Below are 19,458 nucleotides of genomic sequence, written 5' to 3'. Positions count from 1 at the left end.
AAGACGAGACAAAAGTAAGAGATTATGAGTTGGTTAAGTGTTAGGGCAAAGTCTACCACAGCAAATAAGGCAAGACAAGACAAAAGGTAAGAGAGAGTATGAGTTAGTTAAGTGTTAAGGGGAAGTCTATCACAGGAAATAAAGAAAAAACAAAAGCTAAGAGATTATGAGTTAGTTAAGTGTTAGGGGGAAGTCTATCACAGGAAATAAAGAAAAAAACAAAAGGTATGAGATTATGAGTTAGTTAAGTGTTAGGGGAGGTCTATCACAGCAAAATAAAGAACAGACAAGAGGTAAGAGATTATGAGTTAGTTAAGTTCAAGGGGAAGTCTATCACAGCAAAATAAGGAAAGACAGGACAAAAGGTAAGGGTTTATGAGTTAATTAAATGTTAGGGGGAAGTTCATCACAGCAAAGAAAGAAAGAAAACACAAAAAGTAAGAGAGATTATGAGTTAGTTAAGTGTTAGGGGGAAAAGTTTATCACAGGAAATAAAGAAAAGACAAAAGGTAAGAGATTATGAGTTAGTTAAGTGTTAGCGGGAAAACTCTATCACAGGAAAAAAAGAAAGAGCAGACAAAAAGTAAGAGAGATCATGAGTTAATTAAGTGTTAGGGGGATTAAAATCGCAAGAAAAAAACAGAAAAGGAACAAGTGATAAGCAATGAAGGCAGTGACACGGTAAAGATGGACTACGTGTTTTAGATCTTGAGGTATTGTAAAACTATAGACGATGTGTTAGTCAAGGCTTAGAAGGAAACCACATAGGGGCATAAGGACATAAAAGAGATAAAAAGTGAGAGAAAATGCGTTAGTGAAGAAACAAAGACAGGAAAGAGACAAGAAGTTAGAGAATGCGCTAGTGAAGGTTAGGGTGAACGCTAAAGCAACGTAGACAGAAGAAAAAGGAATTAAGAGAGAAAGTACGAGGTTTAGGAAGAACTATGTCACAGCCGATCAAGAAAGAAGAATGAAAAGAAAGTAAAAGAATGCATTATTGAAGGGTTAGGAAGAATAATGTCGCAAGGAAAAGACAAAGTGACGAGCGATCTAGGACCTGCTACGGTTAATTAAGATGAACTGTAGGTTTTTGATTTTGGGACAGTGTAAACTATCGGGGATGTGTTAGTTAAGGTTTAGGGGAAAATCTATGGCAGTGAACAGTCAGAAACGAGACAAAAAGGACAGATTACGCGTTGAAGAAGAGAAAAAGCGAGAACAAGGAAAATCTAGGCGCTGAAACGGTTAAGAGAGACTGTGTGTTTTGGATTTGGGGACATTGTAAGACTATAGACGATGTGTTAGTCAAGGTTTAAGGGGAAAGCAATCACATTAAACAGACAGAAATGAGACAAAAAGTAACAGATTACTCGTTAGTGAAGGAACAAAGACAGAAAAGGGAAAATGAAGGCACTGAAAAGGTTAAGATAGACTGTGTGTTTAGGATCTTGGGACATTGTAAGACTATAGACGATGCGTTAGTCAAGGTTTAGGGGGAAATCTATGGCAGTGAACAGTCAGAAACGAGACTAAAAGTAAAGATTAGCGTTAGTGAAGAAACAGACAGAAAAGGGAAAATCAAGGCACTGAAAAGGTTACGATGGACTGTGTGTTTTGGATTTTGGGACATTGTAAGCTATAGACGATGCGCTAGTGCAGGTTTAGGGGGAAGTCTATGGAAGTAAAGAGTTAGAAACGAGACAAAAAGTGAGAGATTACGCGTTAGTGAAGAAAAAAAGAGAACAAGGAAAATCTAGGCACTGAAAAGGTTAAGATGTACTGTGTGTTTTGGATTTTGGGACATTGTAAGACTATAGACGATGCGTTAGTCAAGGTTTAGGGGGAAATCTATGGCAGTGAACAGTCAGAAACGAGACAAAAATTGAGTGATTATGCGTTAGTGATGGAACAAAGACAGAAAAGAGAAAATAAAAACACAGAAAAGGTTAAGATAGATTGTGTGTTTTGGATCTTGGGACATTGTAAGCTAGAGGCGATGCGTTAGTCAAGGTTTAGGAAGGAAATCTAAGGCAGTGAAGAGTTAGAAACGAGACAAAAAGTGAGAGATTACGCGTTAGTGAAGAAAAAAAGAGAACAAGGAAAATCTAGGCACTGAAAAGGTTAAGATAGACTGTGTGTTTTGGATCTTGAGGACATTGTAAGACTATAGACGATGCGTTAGTCAAGGTTTAGGGATGAAATCTATGGCAGTGAACAGTAAGAAACAAGTCCAAAAGTTAAGATTAGCGTTAGTGAAGACAAAAGGATAGAACAAGGAAAATCTAGGGACTGAAAAGGTTAAGATAGACTGTGTGTTTTGGATTTTGTGACATTGTAAGACTATAGACGATGCGTTAGTCAAGGTTTAAAGGGAAAGCAATCGCATTAAACAGACAGAAATGAGACAAAAAGTAAAGATTATGCGTTAGTGAAGAAAAAAAAAAGATAGAACAAAGAAAATCTAGGCATTGAAAAGGTTAAGATAGATTGTGAGTTTTGGATTTTGGGACATTGTAAGCTATAGACGATGCGTTAGAGCAGGTTTAGGGGGAAATATATCGCAGTGAACATTAAGAAACGAGACAAAAGTTAAGATTAACGTTAGTGAAAAAAAAAGACAGAACAAGGAAAATCTAGGCACTGAAAAGGTTAAGATAGACTGTGTGTTTTGGATCTTTGGGACATTGTAAGACTATAGACGGTGCGTTATTCAAGGTTTAGGGGGAAATCTATGACAGTGAAGAGTTAGAAACGAGACAAAAAGTAAAGATTAGCGTTAGTGAAGAAACAGAGACAGAAAAGGGAAAACCAAGGCACTGAAAAGGTTACGATGGACTGCGTGTTTAGGATCTTGGGACATTGTAAGACTATAGACGATGCGTTAGTGCAGGTTTAGGGGGAAATCTATGGCAGTGAAGAGTTAGAAACGAGACAAAAAGTGAGAGAGTACGCGTTAGTGATGGAACAAAGACAGAAAAGGGAAAATAAAAACACTGAAAAGGTTAAGATAGATTGTGTGTTTTGGATCTTGGGATATTGTAAGCTAGAGGCGATGCGTTAGTCAAGGTTTAGGAAGGAAATCTATGGCAGTGAAGAGTTAGAAACGAGACAAAAAGTGAGAGATTCTGCGTTAGTGAAGAAAAACAGAGAATAAGGAAAATCTAGGCACTGAAAAGGTTAAGATAGACTGTGTGTTTTGAATCTTGGGACATTGTAAGCTATAGACGATGCGTTAGCGCAGGTTTAGGGAGGAAATCTACGGTAGTGAACAGTAAGGAAAGAGACAAAAAGTGAGAGATTCTGCGTTAGTGAAGAAAAAACAGAGAACAAGGATAACCGATAATCAAGGCACTGAAAAGGTTGATAGACTGTGTGTTTTGGATTTGGGGGTATTGTACGCTATAGACGATGAGTTAGTCAAGGTTTAGGGGGAAAGCAATCGCATTAAACAGACAGAAATGAGACAAAAAGTAAAGATTATGCGTTAGTGAAGGAACAAAGACAGAAAAGGGAAAATCAAGGCACTGAAAAGTTTAAGATGGACACTATGCATTAGATTCTGAGACATTGCAAGCTATAGGCAATGTGTAAGTGCAGGTTTAGGGAGGAAATTTATGGCAGTGAACAGTCAGAAACGAGACAAATGGTGAAGGAACAGAAACAAAAAAAGAGAGAAAAAAGTAAGGCGTAGATCAGTCAAGGAACAGAGAGAGAAATGAGAGACAAGAAATACGAGATTGTGTGTTTGTCAAGGGTCAGAAAGAGCGTTACTGCAGCCGACGAAGATAAAAGAAAGGAAGAAAAGGGAGTTAGAGCATGCGTTAGTGAAAGGATTAAGGTGAACGCTATACCAACACACAAAGAAGAAGAAAAAAAGGAAGAGAAAGTACGAGGTTTAGGAAGAACTCTATAACAGCCGATCAAGAAAGAGGAAAGAATAGAATAAGGAAAAGATAAGAAAAGAAAAGAAAAGAAAAGGAAAGGAAAGAAAGAATAGAGGAGATAATGCATTAGTGAAGGCTTAGGAAGAGCTCTGCCATATATTTTAATCGACAAAGGAAAAAAATAGGAAAGAGATGAAGATGAAGACAAAGGGAAGAAAGAAATGAAGTTGAAGGAGAAAGAGGATGGAGATGAAGCTGAGGAAGAAAGAGGAAACAGATGAAGTTCAAGGAGGAAGAGGAAAGAGGAAACAGATGAAGTTGAAGGAGGAAGAGGAAAGAGGAAAGAGATGAAGTTGAAGGAGGAAGAGGAAAGAGGAAAGAGATGAAGTTGAAGGAGGAGGAGGAAAGAGGAAAGAGATGAAGTTGAAGGAGGAAGAGGAAAGAGGAAAGAGATGAAGTTGAAGGAGGAGGAGGAAAGAGATGAAGCTGAGAATGAAAGGGGAACGAGATGAAGCTTAAGAAAGAGGAAAGGGATGAAGCTTTAGAAAGAGGAAAGAGATGAAGCTTTAGAAAGGGGAAAGAGATGAAGCTTAAGAAAGGAGAAAGGGATGAAGCTGAGAACGAAAGGAGAAAGAGATGAAGCTTAAGAAAGGAGAAAGGGATGAAGCTGAGAACGAAAGGGGAAAGAGATGAAGCTTAAGAAAGGAGAAAGGGATGAAGCTGAGAACGAAAGGGGAACGAGATGAAGCTTAAGAAAGAGGAAAGGGATGAAGCTTTAGAAAGAGGAAAGAGATGAAGCTTTAGAAAGGGGAAAGAGATGAAGCTTAAGAAAGGAGAAAGGGATGAAGCTGAGAACGAAAGGAGAAAGAGATGAAGCTTAAGAAAGGAGAAAGGGATGAAGCTGAGAACGAAAGGGGAAAGAGATGAAGCTTAAGAAAGGAGAAAGGGATGAAGCTGAGAACGAAAGGGGAAAGAGATGAAGCTTAAGAAAGAGGAAAGAGATGAAGCTTAAGAAAGAGGAAAGGGATGAAGCTTTAGAAAGAGGAAAGAGATGAAGCTTAAGAAAGGAGGAAGGGATGAAGCTGAGAACGAAAGGGGAAAGAGATGAAGCTTAAGAAAGAGGAAAGAGATGAAGCTTAAGAAAGGGGAAAGGGATGAAGCTTTAGAAAGGAGAAAGGGATGAAGCTGAGAACGAAAGGGGAAAGAGATGAAGCTTAAGAAAGAGGAAAGAGATGAAGCTTAAGAAAGAGGAAAGGGATGAAGCTGAAGAAAGAGGAAAGAGATGAAGCTTTAGAAAGAGGAAAGAGATAATGCTTAAGAAAGAGGAAAAAGATGAAGCTGAGAACGAAAGGGGAAAGAGATGAAGCTTAAGAAAGCGGAGAAAGATGAAGTTGAGAACGAAAGGGGAAAGAGATGAAGCTGAAGGAAGAGGAAAGAGATGAAGCTGAGAACGAAAGGAGAAAAAGATGAAGCTGAGAACGAAAGGGGAATGAGATGAAGCTTAAGAAAGAGGAAAGAGATGAAGCTTAAGAAAGAGGAAAGAGATGAAGCTGAGAACGAAAGGGGAACGAAATGAAGCTTAAGAAAGAGGAAAGGGATGAAGCTGAGAACGAAAGGGGAAAGAGATGAAGCTTAAGAAAGAGGAAAGAGATGAAGCTTAAGAAAGAGGAAAGATGAAGCTGTGCTCGTCGCTGTAAACAAAGACGCAGCAGTGGTGGTGGTGCTTTGTGCGTGTGTGTGTGCGTGTGTGTGTGTGTGTGTGTGTGTGTGTACTGACCTGCCCAGCTTGTGTCCGAGGTGGTACCCGAGCAGCGTCCCGTGCGTGGTGTTCTGCTGCGGCGGCTCCCACGTGACCCGCAGCGCTGAGGAGGACACGGCCATCACCTGGGAGGGACGCGGCGTTAGTATTATTATTAGCCCGGTAGCAGCGACGGGACAAATTTGTGGCTTTACCGTGTAGCAGCGACGGGCCAAATTTGTGGCTTTACCGTATAGCAGCGACGGGCCAAATTTGTGGCTTTACCGTGTAGCAGTGACGGGCCAAATTTGTGGCTTTACCGTGTAGCAGTGACGGGCCAAATTTGTGGCTTTACCGTGTAGCAGTGATGGGCCAAATTTGTGGCTTTACCGTGTAGCAGCGACGGGCCAAATTTGTGACTTTACCGTGTAGCAGCGACGGGCCAAATTTGTGCCATGATATAAACCCCCCAAAATAGATGATATATAATCTGATCACAAATGCTTTGATATATATTATGAAATGGTTTGTGTGAGGGGTGATTTTTTCTCATTTTTCTCGCTTGGAAGGACCCTTAAGAAACATGATCCACGCTGCTACCGGGTTAAGAGCGAGTCAGGTAGAGAGGGAGGAGTGCGGACTCTATAAGCCTCTTGTTCAGCACCCCCAAACACCTGAGACGCCGAGATGGAGAAAATGGAAGTGAAAGCGATGAGGGAAGGAGAAGGAGGACGAGAGAAGAGAGAAGATTAAAGAAGTAGAGGGACAGAGTAGAGGAGGCAGAGAAGGGTTAGGGGGATGAACACCTCTTGTCCACCTCTTAACGAATACATAAGTCACGGCGTCACTATAAAATGTCTGCCCGCGCCACCACACAAGGGCACACGTGGGTTCGAGGACACTAACACCTGATTTTTTAAACGTCATATCAGTCTTCATCAACACTAATGACGCTGATTTGTCTTTTTTTTAATCCGTTTCTCAAGGCGTTATTACTTCGTTTCCTTGACTTTTTTTACATAGCTTTCCACGGCTGAGTGTGTACTACATTGACATGACTGTGGAATCCAACACTCCAAACTCCGTCACGACAATGGAATCAAAAACCCAAACTAGCAACGGAACTGTGAATAGATACTGATGCCACGTTTAAACTATATTCCTTTAGAGAGCCCCCCTTATCTCCCCTCTCCCCTATTCCTCTCCCTTCCCCTTCATGACGTCACAAGTATCAAGTATCCGAGATAACCCCGAAGGTCCGATCCCAATGAGGTCACGAGGTCATCAGTGTCTCGACCTTAAATCATCCTCTCATTGGTCACAGGTCAGGAGGAATGGGCGGAGGGAGGGAGGTCTGTCTACGGTTATACTCACCAACTTCCCTACCCAGCCATAGGTCTCTCTAAGTCCATTTGAACCTTATTTTATTTATTTTTTTATTTTTATTCTATTCATAATAAAGGAAGCAGATTAAGGGCACAAAAAGAAAGCGTACAAGAGCCCGCTAACCACTGCTCCTGTAAAAGATGAAGTAAAGGGTGACCGAAACAGAGGTCAATTTCAGGTGGAGGTGTCTTGATAACCTACTCTCCTCTTATGGACCTCTCCTCGTATCTACGTTAACTACATACATGTCTGCGTTTCTTTTTTTACAGTAAAGGAAGCAGTTCTAGGGCAAATAAAAGAAGACAATGAAAAAAAAACCGCTAATCACCGCTCCTGTATAAAAGAGTAAAGAGGAGTGGCCGAAAGAGAGGTCAATTTTGGGTGGAGGTGTCCTGATAACCTACCCTCCTCTTATGGACCTCTCGTATCTACGTTAACTACATACATGTCTGCGTTTTCCTTTTTTTTACAGTAAAGGAAGCAGCTCGAGGGCAAAAAAAAGAAAATAATGAAAAAAAGCCCGCTAATCACTGCTAGTATAAAGGAGTAAAGAGGAGTGGCCGAAAGAGAGGTCAATTTCGGGAGGAGAGATGTCCTGATACTCTCCGCATGATTTTTTACACTCATTCACTACGCTAATGATTTTTATTCGATCTCTCTCTTGAATCTAAATTTATCCACTGCTGCGTGTCGTGTCGTATGGCGCCACGTTCCAGTGTTTAGCGCGCCTGCCTGCCATATCACACCTTTCCGTAAGAGCGCACTTCAGTATAGCTTTTGTTCATATTATACACAATCCTTTTAGCATCAGCTCCAAAAGTATCGGCTAGCCAGATTCCAGACTCTCAATGAACTTTATGTGAAACTTTTATTTTCCTCTTTCGTAAGCTTCATCTGTTTCCCCTTCCGTTCTCAGCTTCATCTCTTTCCTCTTTCTTGAGTTTCATCTCTTTCCTCTTTCTTAAGCTTCATCTCTTTCCTCTTTCTCAAGCTTCATCTCTTTCCCCTTCCGTTCTCAGCTTCATCTCTTTCCTCTTTCTTAAGCTTCATCTTTTTCCCCTTTCGTTCTCAGCTTCATCTCTTTCCTCTTTCTTGAGTTTCATCTCTTTCCCCTTTCGTTCTCAGCTTCATCTCTTTCCTCTTTCTTAAGTTTCATCTCTTTCCTCTTTCTTGAGCTTCATCTCTTTCCTCTTTCTTGAGCTTCATCTCTTTCCTCTTTCTTAAGTTTCATCTCTTTCCTCTTTCTTAAGCTTCATCTCTTTCCTCTTTCTTAAGTTTCATCTCTTTCCTCTTTCTTAAGTTTCATCTCTTTCCTCTTTCTTAAGTTTCATCTCTTTCCTCTTTCTTAAGTTTCATCTCTTTCCTCTTTCTTAAGTTTCATCTCTTTCCTCTTTCTTAAGTTTCATCTCTTTCCCCTTTCTTAAGTTTCATCTCTTTCCTCTTTCTTAAGTTTCATCTCTTTCCTCTTTCTTAAGTTTCATCTCTTTCCCCTTTCTTAAGTTTCATCTCTTTCCCCTTTCTTAAGTTTCATCTCTTTCCTCTTTCTTAAGTTTCATCTCTTTCCTCTTTCTTAAGCTTCATCTCTTTCCCCTTCCGTTCTCAGCTTCATCTCTTTCCCCTTCGTTTTCAGCTTCATCTCTTTCCTCTTACTTAAGCTTCATCTCTTTCCCTTTTACGGGCTTCTGGATCAATGCAGCAGTAACATACATCAGCAGGATCATACACAACAGGATCCAAGTGCCTCGAATCACCTATTCATGTAGCATCCCCGAGGCTGACCACTCTAATGTATTCTGTGTGTATTTATATAGTAACACGCAACTGGACTTACGCAGCCAAAATGATCTATTCCTGGACCGTCACTGAAACTAGTCTTTATTTTATGTATTTCTATGTATTTCCGAGGCTGTCCACTCTAATTTATTCTATGTGTCTTTATAAAGTAACACGTAACAGGAATTATACAGCCCAAATGATCTATTCCAGCACCATCACTGATAATATATCTCTCTATTCTATGTATTTCCATGTATTTCCAAGGCTGTCAACTCTAATGTATTCTATGTTTATCTGTGTATTTCCGAGGCTGTCCACTCTAATGTATTCTATGTAATTCTATGTATTTCCAAGGGTGTCAAATCTAATGTATTCTATGTATTTCCATGTATTTCCGAGGCTGTCCACTCTAATGTATTCTATATATTTGTATGTACTTCCGAGGCTGTCCACTCTAATGTATTCAATGTATTTCCATGTATTTCCGAGGCTGTCCACTCTAATGTATTCTATGTATTTCCATGTATTTCCGAGGCTGTCCACTCTAATGTATTCTATGTATTTCTATGTATTTCCAAGGCTGTCAACTCTGATGTATTCTATGTATTTCCAAATATTTCCAAGGCTGTCAACTCTAATGTATTCTATTTATTTCTATGTATTTCCGAGGCATTCCACTCTAATATATTCAATGTATTTCCATGTATTTCCGAGGCTGTCCACTCTAATGCATTCTATGTATTTCCATGTATTTCCGAGGCTGTCCACTCTAATGTATTCTATGTATTTCCATGTATTTCCGAGGCTGTCCACTCTAATGTATTCTATGTAGTTACTTCTATGTATTTCCCAGGCTGTCCACTCTAATGTATTCTATGTATTTCTATGTATTTCCAAGGCTGTCAACTCTGATGTATTCTATGTATTTCCATGTATTTCCAAGGCTGTCAACTCTAATGTATTCTATTTATTTCTATGTATTTCCGAGGCATTCCACTCTAATATATTCCATGTATTTCCATGTATTTCCGAGGCTGTGCACTCTAATGTATTCTATGTATTTCTATGTATTTCCGAGGCTGTCCACTCTAATGTATCATATGTATTTCCATGTATTTCCGAGGCTGTGCACTCTAATGTATTCTATGTATTTCTATGAATTTCCGATACTGCCCTCTCTAATGGATTCCAGGTATTTCTATGTATTTCCAAGGCTGTCAGCTCTAGTGTATTCTATGTATTTCTATGTATTTCCGAGGCTGTGCACTCTAATGTATTCTATTTATTTCTATGTATTTCCGAGGCTGTCAACTCTAATGTATTTTATGTATTTCCATGTATTTCCGAGGCATTCCACTCTAATGTATTCTATGTATTTCCATGTATTTCCCTGGCTGTCCACTCAAATGTATTCTATGTATTTCTATGAATTTCCGAGACTGCCCTCTCTAATGTATTCCAGGTATTTCTATGTATTTCCAAGGCTGTCAGCTATGTATTTCCATGTATTTCCATTCTGTAGACTCTAATGTATTCTATGTATTTTTATGTATTTCCGAGGTTGCCCTCTCTAATGTATTCTGTGTATTTATACAGTAACACGCAGCAGGACTTATGCAGCCAAAATGATATATTCCTGCGCCGTCACCGAAGCTAGTCTCTGTTCTATGTATTTTTCTGTATTTCTACACTAACACGGGCAACAGGACTTATGTGAACAAAATAATCTATTCCCACACTTTAATTCGCGCCGGACAAAAACGGGACAAGTAATTTCATCAAACGTCAAATTGTGGTCCATTCCCGCCTCCACCGGCACGCACGCTCCCGGCACCACAGCGGCGTTAAGTAATTGGAATCCCCGCGATAACCATTTGTTGCCTATTACACTAAATTTACTTATCGGAGGCAGACAAACCGGGGATGATTTATGTTGACATGCGCGGCGTACAAAGCGTAACGAGATGGATGTCCTATCACCCTGCCCTTCCCGCTACATACGCCGCGCCGCCCATGTCATCGGCGGGACAATCACCATAAACAGACAGGTCACGCGTCAGGGCAGCCTCGCCTTAGCCCTCCCCCGTCACCCGGTCCCAACCAAACACATGATACTTCGTGCCATGCTAACGTGATGGATGTTGCGTGTATTGTCAGGGCTTTCGTAGGAGATGTGGGCGGGGATACTTTTATAACCCTGATTGCAGTTTGGTCATTCTTTTGCGCCACGAATGTAAGAAAACACACGTTAGACCTCAATTAATCTTCTTATTGGCCTTTTGAAACTGCGCCGCGCCCTTGTGATATCACCCGTATACAGTCCTCCTTATCCGATCCGACGTTTTCAAATTTTCGCGCTCGTAACACCTAGCATCGTACTCATTTATCTGAACAACGATAACGCTCATGTACACTAAGTACTGGTACCGAATCAATTGTGTAAAACAATAATGAATAATGAGTGAAAAAAAGCTAGTGGAAAGTAAAAAAATATTACCGTTTTGATCGAGGTGCATGAGGGGAGGCCAGAATTGTTCCCCTTCGGATCGGATAGGGTTAAATCACCTCAGTTCACGCCTTACCAAAACCTGTTCATTAACTTCCTTAGTCTTTCACATCAAGCCAAGTCTCTGTTCAGCTCCTTTTTCTCAAACACTGCGCGGCTCACACACTCACATTTGGAAAGGCTTTCGTAGAGGTGGTGGGTATTGCTATGTAGGTATGATAGTAGTGTTAAGTATAATAAGTAGATATAAGTGTCGCCAGGACTGTTGCCGGGTGGAGTTTTCCCCGCCACTCAAGTGCGAGATGCGAGGAAAATTCCACCCGGCAACAGTCCTGGCGACACTTATATCTACTTATAATACTTAACACTACTTTTCCTCCCTAATTTACATTTCCCGTACTTAACTAAATTTTGGCGTTACATTATGAGCCTAGTGATAGTTTGACAAGGCTTCTGCACCGTGAATGTGAACAAAAGCACTCACGAGAACCCGACTACCCTCCTTTGTGACCTTTGGAAATAGTTGTGAGAACCGAAAATGTCTGAGAATACGGACGTTAAGTTGTGGCCCGAGTAGTCTTTGTGGCCTTTTGGAGACAGTTGTTGTGAGAGCCGAGAGTGCTTGAAAGTACGGGTCTGAGGTCCTTAGTTTTAATCATATTGGACTCCCATTACGACTATTTCCCAAGGCCACAGAGATGATGATGGGTGATTTTCCCGTTCAAGGCGCGGAAGTCATGTAAAACTATCATTAGGATCGCAAAACAGTCCATGAAAACCCTAACAACTTTTGCGAGAGGCTTTTCAATCAGGCGAACTCAGGTGCAACGTTGCCAGATTGTCGTTGAAAAGTTTCGTTTAGTCGGCGCAACATCTGTGGTCATATGCCGGAGAGAGACAGAAAGGGAAGGAATTATAGGAGATGGGAACAGATCCCAGGAGACGGGACACAACCCGCGATTAATACCTGGTACCCATTCACTGCTGGGTGGACAGGGGCGTAGGGTATCGGAAAAGCCGCCCAAATTTTTCCACTCCGCCCGGGAATCGAACCCGGGATCTCTCGGTTCTGAGCCGAGTGTGCTAACCACTGCACCACGAAACCCCCTGCCAGATTGCCGTACTCAGCCGCTTATATTTCCCGACTTCCTATCCCAAAACTGTCTTCTGGGCTCCAGTAACGAAACTCATTTATAGTTATCGTTAAAAGAGTTAGATCCTGATGTTTCTTGGCAATCGTTAGGCGTCAGAAACCGGTAAATACTATGCTCTGAGTACGATAATCTGGTAACGGTGGTAAGGTGTCAAGACGTTTATGAACACGGAACTGAGCCCTGACCACACTCACCGTCACGCTGCGAGGGGGCGCCGATGGGGGCTGCTCCTCGGTGCTGGCGATCACGGGCGGGGAGGACCTGCCGCGCCCCACGTGGTTCTCAGCCGCGACCCTGAGGCTGTACTGCGTGGCGGGGGTCAGGCCGCCGACCACCACTCGCCGCTCCTGGCCGCCCACACGTTCCTCGCGCGCCCCGCCCGACCCGGCTGCGAAGGGGAGAGTTGACGTGGTTAATCATGGAGGACTAAAGAATGGAGAAGGGGAAAGTTGCAAGAGGATGCCGGGAATGAATGCCAGGGGGAGGAAGACGAAGAGGAAGACCTAGAAAGAGTTGGAAAGAAACGTTTAAAGACCGAGAAGGCGATGCAGCTCAATGAAGATGGCTGGGGCATACGGAGAGAATGAAAGAGGAAAGAGTTGTAAGAGGATGCCGGGAGTGGTTGGCAGGTGGGGAGGAAGATCGAATAAGAGATAGAAAGAAACGGTTGGCCATCGAAAGTCTAAGGGAGGGAGAGGCCTTCCAAGATAAAGCCAGATGATGAAGACCCTGGCATCACTGACGGACGCATAAAGTCCATCCTGGGAGCTGAAGTAATGAAGTAAAAACTCGTGGGGATAGGAACTATGGAGAGACTGGAATCCGCTGGCCTTGAAGCTAGTGAACTGCTAGCCAGCCGTTTTGTGTAGGGAGGAATATGTTGTTAGTTAGCACAAATGATCCCAGTTTGACATTTCTGGAGCGTGCAAAGTCAGTCAGCCATATTGTAAGTGCTTATTAGAAAACTCAAATATCGGCTGGTACGAGAACACACCGACCAGTTACGTCCCTATCAAAAACAAAGACTGTTAAGAGGAAAAACAACATTAAAGAAACCAAAGAACTCGTGAGATATTTTTTCACCTCTTAGGAAACTGAAATGAAAGTTAGAGGGGCAGAGAAAGACATCTTGAAACCCAACAACTAGTTAATGCCTTCCTTCCCAACTTTCCTTTACTGAGAAACGTTTGCTATTACCGGTCTTGTTATTACTATTATTATTATTATTATTATTATTATTATTATTATTATTATTATTATTATTATTATTATCATCATCATCATCAATATTATTATTATTACTAGTAGTAGTAGTAGTAGTAGTAGTAGTAGTAGTAGTAGTAGTAGCAGTAGTAGTATCATCATCATTATCATTATTATTTTCACCACAAGAGACTAAACAGGTGGAGAGGAAGGGGTGCGCTCACTATAAGCCGCCTGTTCAGCAGCCTCCCAACACCCAAGACTCCGAGAAAGAGAAAATAAAAGTGAAAACGATGAAGAGGAAGCAGAAAACAGGACGAAACAATACAGTGACCAACAAGGGAGGCGGTGGCTGGGTGGTTAGCGTGCCGGCGCAGCGTCTAGGATGACGGGAGTTCGCGTCCCGCCCACCGCCACAAACTGGGATTTTTCAGTCACCGCCGAGTGGCCCAAGACGACCCATATGCTGCCCTGAAGACCACCCATCGACCCGGACTCTACCTGGATTATCTCTCGAGAAAGAAGATCAAAGATGAGCTAAGCAAGCAAGCAAACACTTCCCTGCACCATGACCGGCTGGGGCCACCACCAGGCCCCACCAAAAAGCCTACCGGCGCCATGGGAAGAACGTAAAAATAAACAACAACCACCACCACTTCTAAAGTGATATTTACCTTCGTTAAATTTCGCACACGACTCGTAATATTTTTTCTTCTAAGCCGGTTTGCGACATAATATTACACACAAAAATAGCGTGTTTGTTTTAGCGATTAACCCGTAGAAAAAGCTGCTAGAGCTCGGGGTCTGCACACTTATATTGTTGGAAGTGAACTCGAGGGAAATCTTCTATCTATCTTCTCTCTGACGCCATGTTCTCTCACGTGAACTTCCCTCCAGGGAGTGATGAGCTTATTTACAGTCTTATGGAAAATGTGCGCTTGGCGGGAAGAGTTCCGGGAAGGGCGCGAGGAAGACAGCGGGAAAACACACGGACGATCAATGAGGGCAACGTACAGGAGGCACGGAGGTGAGGCAAGCCGTGGCCGCCAGCGGCACCTGACTGCTGATAGATACTATTACCAAGCTTGAAAAAACTGTCCATACTATTACATGCAAAACATAATAGCGTGCTTAGTGCAGCCATTAACCCGTAAAAGAGGTTCATAAAAAAGATGGTACAAAACGGACCCTGAATACTTATACTGTTGGAACTGTTTAGGGGATATATATATATTTTTTTTTTTACAGGAAGGGAGACAGCCTAAGGGCAATAAAACCAAAAAGTAACAAAAAAGCCCGCTAACCGCTGCTCCAGTAAAAGTAAACAGAAAAAAAAGAGACCAAAAGAGAGGTTAGTTTCTGGAGGAGAGGTGTCTTGACACTCCTCTCTTGAAAGAGGTCAAGTCATAGACAGGAGGAAATACAGACAAAGGAAGGCTGTTCCAGAGTTTACCAGCAGAAGGGAAAAAAGGATGAAAATGCTGGTTAAATCTTGGATAAGGGATTTCGATAGTATAAGGATGAGCAAGAGTAGAAAGTCAAGTGCAACGGGGCTCGGGAGGGGGCAGCATGCAGCTACTAAGTTCAGAGGAGCAGTCAGCATGAAAATATCGGTAGAAGATAGAAAGAGATGCAACACGGCGGTGGAATTTAAGCGGTAGGACACTTTCACTCTGTCCAGGAGAGCTGTGTGAGTGGGACCCCCTGTCCCCCACACACACACACACACGTGATATGCATACTCCATAGGAGGGCAGACAAGGCCCTTGTATATGGACAGCATCTGTGTGGGGGAGAAGAGCTGGCAGAGACGATACAGAACGCCCAACTTGGTCGGGGAGGGGAGAGTTTGTATCTGTCTGTCTATCCGATGTCCTATTCTCAACACACTCAGTCCCTCGTCTACCAACTCTCTCTCCCGTATTCGTCCACTCAGTTCTTATATGGGGTTAAAAGGACACATGCCCCAAGATGAAACATAGTATAGTCGCCGCATACTGAGTTGGTCCAGTCGGTATTTGGTATTCGGTAAGGGTAAGACATAGTTAATAAGACACACATCCCCGCCACCCACCTGCCGAGGACTGGGGCTCCACCGTCACGATGTAGGCCGTGATGGGGGCGTTGGAGTCCTGCGGCGACGTCCAGGTGACCGCCAGGTGCTGCGGCCCCACCTCGGCCACCTCCACGCCCGACGGAGGCCCCGGCACGTCTGAGAGAGAGAAGGAACATTGGATCTAAAAAAAGTAGCACCTCTTCCTCCGCCTCATCCTCTTCCTCCTCATTTCAAATCTACAAAAATACTATGAAAAAAGATGTTCCTCAATGTCGGAAGGTTCCAGGGCGGTTCATTGCCGGACACCGACTGTCACAAATACTACTGTTCTGTACTGATACTACCAACCCTCCGTCTGGCTTCAAGAGTATTCCACCAGATGCTTCCTCATGTCAACCAAAATTGACCTCTCTTTTGGCGACTCATCTCTGCTTTCTTTTATAGGAGAAGAGCGTGGAGTTTTTTTTTCATCTATTTTTGCCCTTATGCTGCTTCCTTTACTACTGCTACTACTACTACTACTACTACTACCTTTTTTTCTTCTTTCTCCTTTTTTTCTTATCTTCTTTCTTTTATTTTGTTCTTTTTTCTGCTTTTTCTCGCTCTTCTTATATACCCTCCTGCTATTATCTTATCATTCTCACTCCTCCTCCTTCTCCTATCACTACTACTACTACTACTACTACTATAGTCGGTTCACCCAAGTCTGAAGTGAGCATTATCATGCGCTGGCAGCCTGCTGTCACACGGCGTGTCCGATTTCGTGGATACGGTATGCTAGCCTACGCATAGTAAGGCTGTCAGTGTCAATAATATGCAGGCAGCAATAACACATATCATCAATTATAGTCGATTATGAGTTAGAAAAATTTTAGTAATGTCGCAAATATCAGTTTTGATAATTTACAAAATCGCTGATTATAATTATTAAACAGCCTCGAAGCTGTCCACCACCGAGAACATTCGCAGGCTTTATATTAATAAAACACCAATTTGAGATACTACTATATTTTTTAACTCAAAATCGACTATAATTGACAGTATTTGTTAATGCTGCCTGCATATTATTGACACTGACGACTGTTTACAATGCGTAGGCTAGCACACAGTATCCACGAAATCGGACACGCCGCGTGACAGCATGTTGCCAGCGCACGATAATGCTCACTTCAGACTTGGGTGAACCGACTATACTACTACTGCTACTGCTACTACTACTTCTACTGCCTCACCTTGCACGAGAAGGTGAAGATGTGAGGTCCGCACGCCGTGGCTGTTGGAGGCCGTGCAGGTGAAGGCGCCGGAGTCCTCAAGGCGTGCGTCCGTCACCACCAGCTGCGAGACGGTGCCGCCCTGCTCAGGCTCCTCCCGCGACGACACTTGGTACCTGGGGAGTGATATGTACCTTTGTAACCCCTGTATGCACCTTAGAAACCTTTGTAACCACTGTCTCTTACCCACGTCCTGTTCTGCTGTGACTGCGTCTAGTTATTGTGAAGGGTCGCCTACAACTCTCTCTACGATGAACCGGTAACCCTGCCTGGATGTTGTGGTTCGCCAGCTTCATGTAGGGCGCCAGCTGTGTCCCCTCTGGTCCCTTTCCCTGCCCTAATCCCGGGTCACGTGACAACCGTTTAGCCCGGTAGCAGCGACGGACCAAATTTGTGGCTTTACCGTGTACCAGCGATGGGCCGAATTTCTGCCATGATATAAACCTCCCAAAATAGATGATGCATAAACTGATCACACATGCGTTGATATATATTATGAAATGGTTTGCGTGAGTGATGATTCTTTCTCATTATTTTAGTTAGAGGGGCCTTTAACTAACCTAACCTAACCTAAGAAACATGACCCCCGCAGCTACCGGGTTAGTAGTGCCGTAGTGGCGGGCTGCTGTGGAACTCGCCCATTGTATCCTGTTATGAACCTTCTTTTGTAGCAGAGTAAAGGAGTCATTTATTATTTCCGCTTTGCTTCATTTACACTTCTTGGAGTAGAATAGATGAATAAATGAATAGATGCATGAATCAGTAGATAAGATAGTGAGCTAATTAGTAACATAAATAATAGATAACCAAACAAAGATACAGATTAACAAACACAAACATATTCACTGTGCACCGGAACAAAGTGACACAAGAATGTATGAATAAATTAATAGACCCACGAATTAGTAGATAGGATAATTAACTAATCGATAACTTAATAGATAACCAAAGATATAGATTAACAAACACAAACAAAATCACTACCCACGGGAACAAAGTGACACAAGAATATATGAATAAATTAATAGATTCATGAATTAGTAGATAAGATAATGAGCTAATCGATAACTTAATAGATAACCAAACAAAGATACAGATTAACAAACACAAACAAATTCACTACCCACCGGAACAAAGTGACACAAGAATATATGAATAAATTAATAGATTCATGAATTAGTAGATAAGATAATGAACTAATCGATAACTTAATAGATAGCCAAACAAAGATACAGATTAACAAACAAATAAATTCACTGTGCACTGGAACAAAGTGACACAAGAATATATGAATAAATGAATAGATCCATGAATTATTAGATAAGATAATGAACTAATCGATAACTTAATAGATAGCACAACAAGGATATAGATTAACACAAACAAAGTCACTACCCACCGGAACAACGCAACCCATTAACAGTCCAAGTCCCGTACTAAGTAATAAATGGCTAGATACATGAATCAATATATAAGATAATGGACTAATCAATAAAGCAAATAACAGATAACCAAACAAAGACACAGACCAACATAAACATACATAAAACAAATCAGCAAAGACACAGACCAACATAAACATACATAAAACAAATCAGCAAAGACACAGACCAACATAAACACAAACAACACAAACCCGCTATACAAGTAACCAAAGTAATACAAAAACATCCCCAATCCCGTACAGACTCCTGCACGTCGCTCACTCACTCACAATAAACAAATAAACATAGAAACACAAAAAAGGAACTATCAAACGGGGCAAAGTAACGTATTAACGGCCCCAAACACGCACAACTAAAGCAGGTTGATCACTTATACGCTCCGCTGTGTCTGAGTCCTCACCTCGGCAGCGGCGGCAGTGACACGGCGTCCCTGCTCCAGGCCAGCGTCAACAGGGCGTCGCCATGGGCGTGGCACGTCAGCGTGGCGGCGCCACCCACCCGCACCTCCTGACGCTGCTCCGTGGCGCGAAACCAAGGCGGCTCTGAGGGCACGACAACGATACTTTATTATAGGTTTGGGTACACCATGCGAGGATATTATGTGTTTGAGTACTACAATACTACAAGCAGTTTGGACTCTTATAGGCGATGGCACAGGTAGAGATAAAGTTCGGGGAATACTCTACTGATGCGCGTGGCGTCAGTACTCATCTCCGTCCCATTGGTCATTAAACGGGTATAATAACAACTAAAACCCATGATATTGCTGAGGTCTTCAGTATCGTCTGCATATCCGGCCATCATTTACTATATACTTTGTCAACTGCTTTTTTTACGACTTTCTAATTTCTTGAGCGGATCTCGTTTTCACTGAAAACCCTTAAAACTAAGGTAAGCCTCAGTATGATCTGCATATCCGACCATCATCTAATATAAATAATGTCGCATCCTTTTTTTCAGCAAGTATAAGGCATTCAAAAACAGTCACATAACATCCCAAGCCCACCCAAACTATCCTAACCCAAGTCCTCTCTTTCCC

General features: G+C 42.3%; 1 protein-coding gene and 1 non-coding gene across 2 annotated transcripts in view; both read right to left on the bottom strand.

Moving 5' to 3' along the window:
- The window catches only part of LOC127002284 (cell adhesion molecule Dscam2-like), a 146,091-nt gene that overhangs the window by 14,446 nt on the left and 112,187 nt on the right, over positions 1-19,458 (bottom strand). The window contains exons 12-16 of the mRNA XM_050868095.1: positions 18,820-18,961; positions 16,936-17,090; positions 15,722-15,859; positions 12,639-12,832; positions 5,662-5,768 (exon numbers count right to left, since the gene is read on the bottom strand). Coding sequence (XP_050724052.1) covers positions 5,662-5,768; positions 12,639-12,832; positions 15,722-15,859; positions 16,936-17,090; positions 18,820-18,961 — 736 coding nt within the window. The remainder of the gene's footprint in view (positions 1-5,661; positions 5,769-12,638; positions 12,833-15,721; positions 15,860-16,935; positions 17,091-18,819; positions 18,962-19,458) is intronic.
- Positions 12,322-12,395, bottom strand: Trnal-cag (transfer RNA leucine (anticodon CAG)). The gene has a single exon. It is a non-coding gene; the product is annotated as a tRNA-Leu (tRNA).

This window comes from Eriocheir sinensis, chromosome 22, assembly GCF_024679095.1.
Source record: "Eriocheir sinensis breed Jianghai 21 chromosome 22, ASM2467909v1, whole genome shotgun sequence".
NCBI classification, from domain to species: domain Eukaryota; kingdom Metazoa; phylum Arthropoda; class Malacostraca; order Decapoda; family Varunidae; genus Eriocheir; species Eriocheir sinensis.
This window is presented reverse-complemented; position numbering and strand designations above follow the sequence as displayed.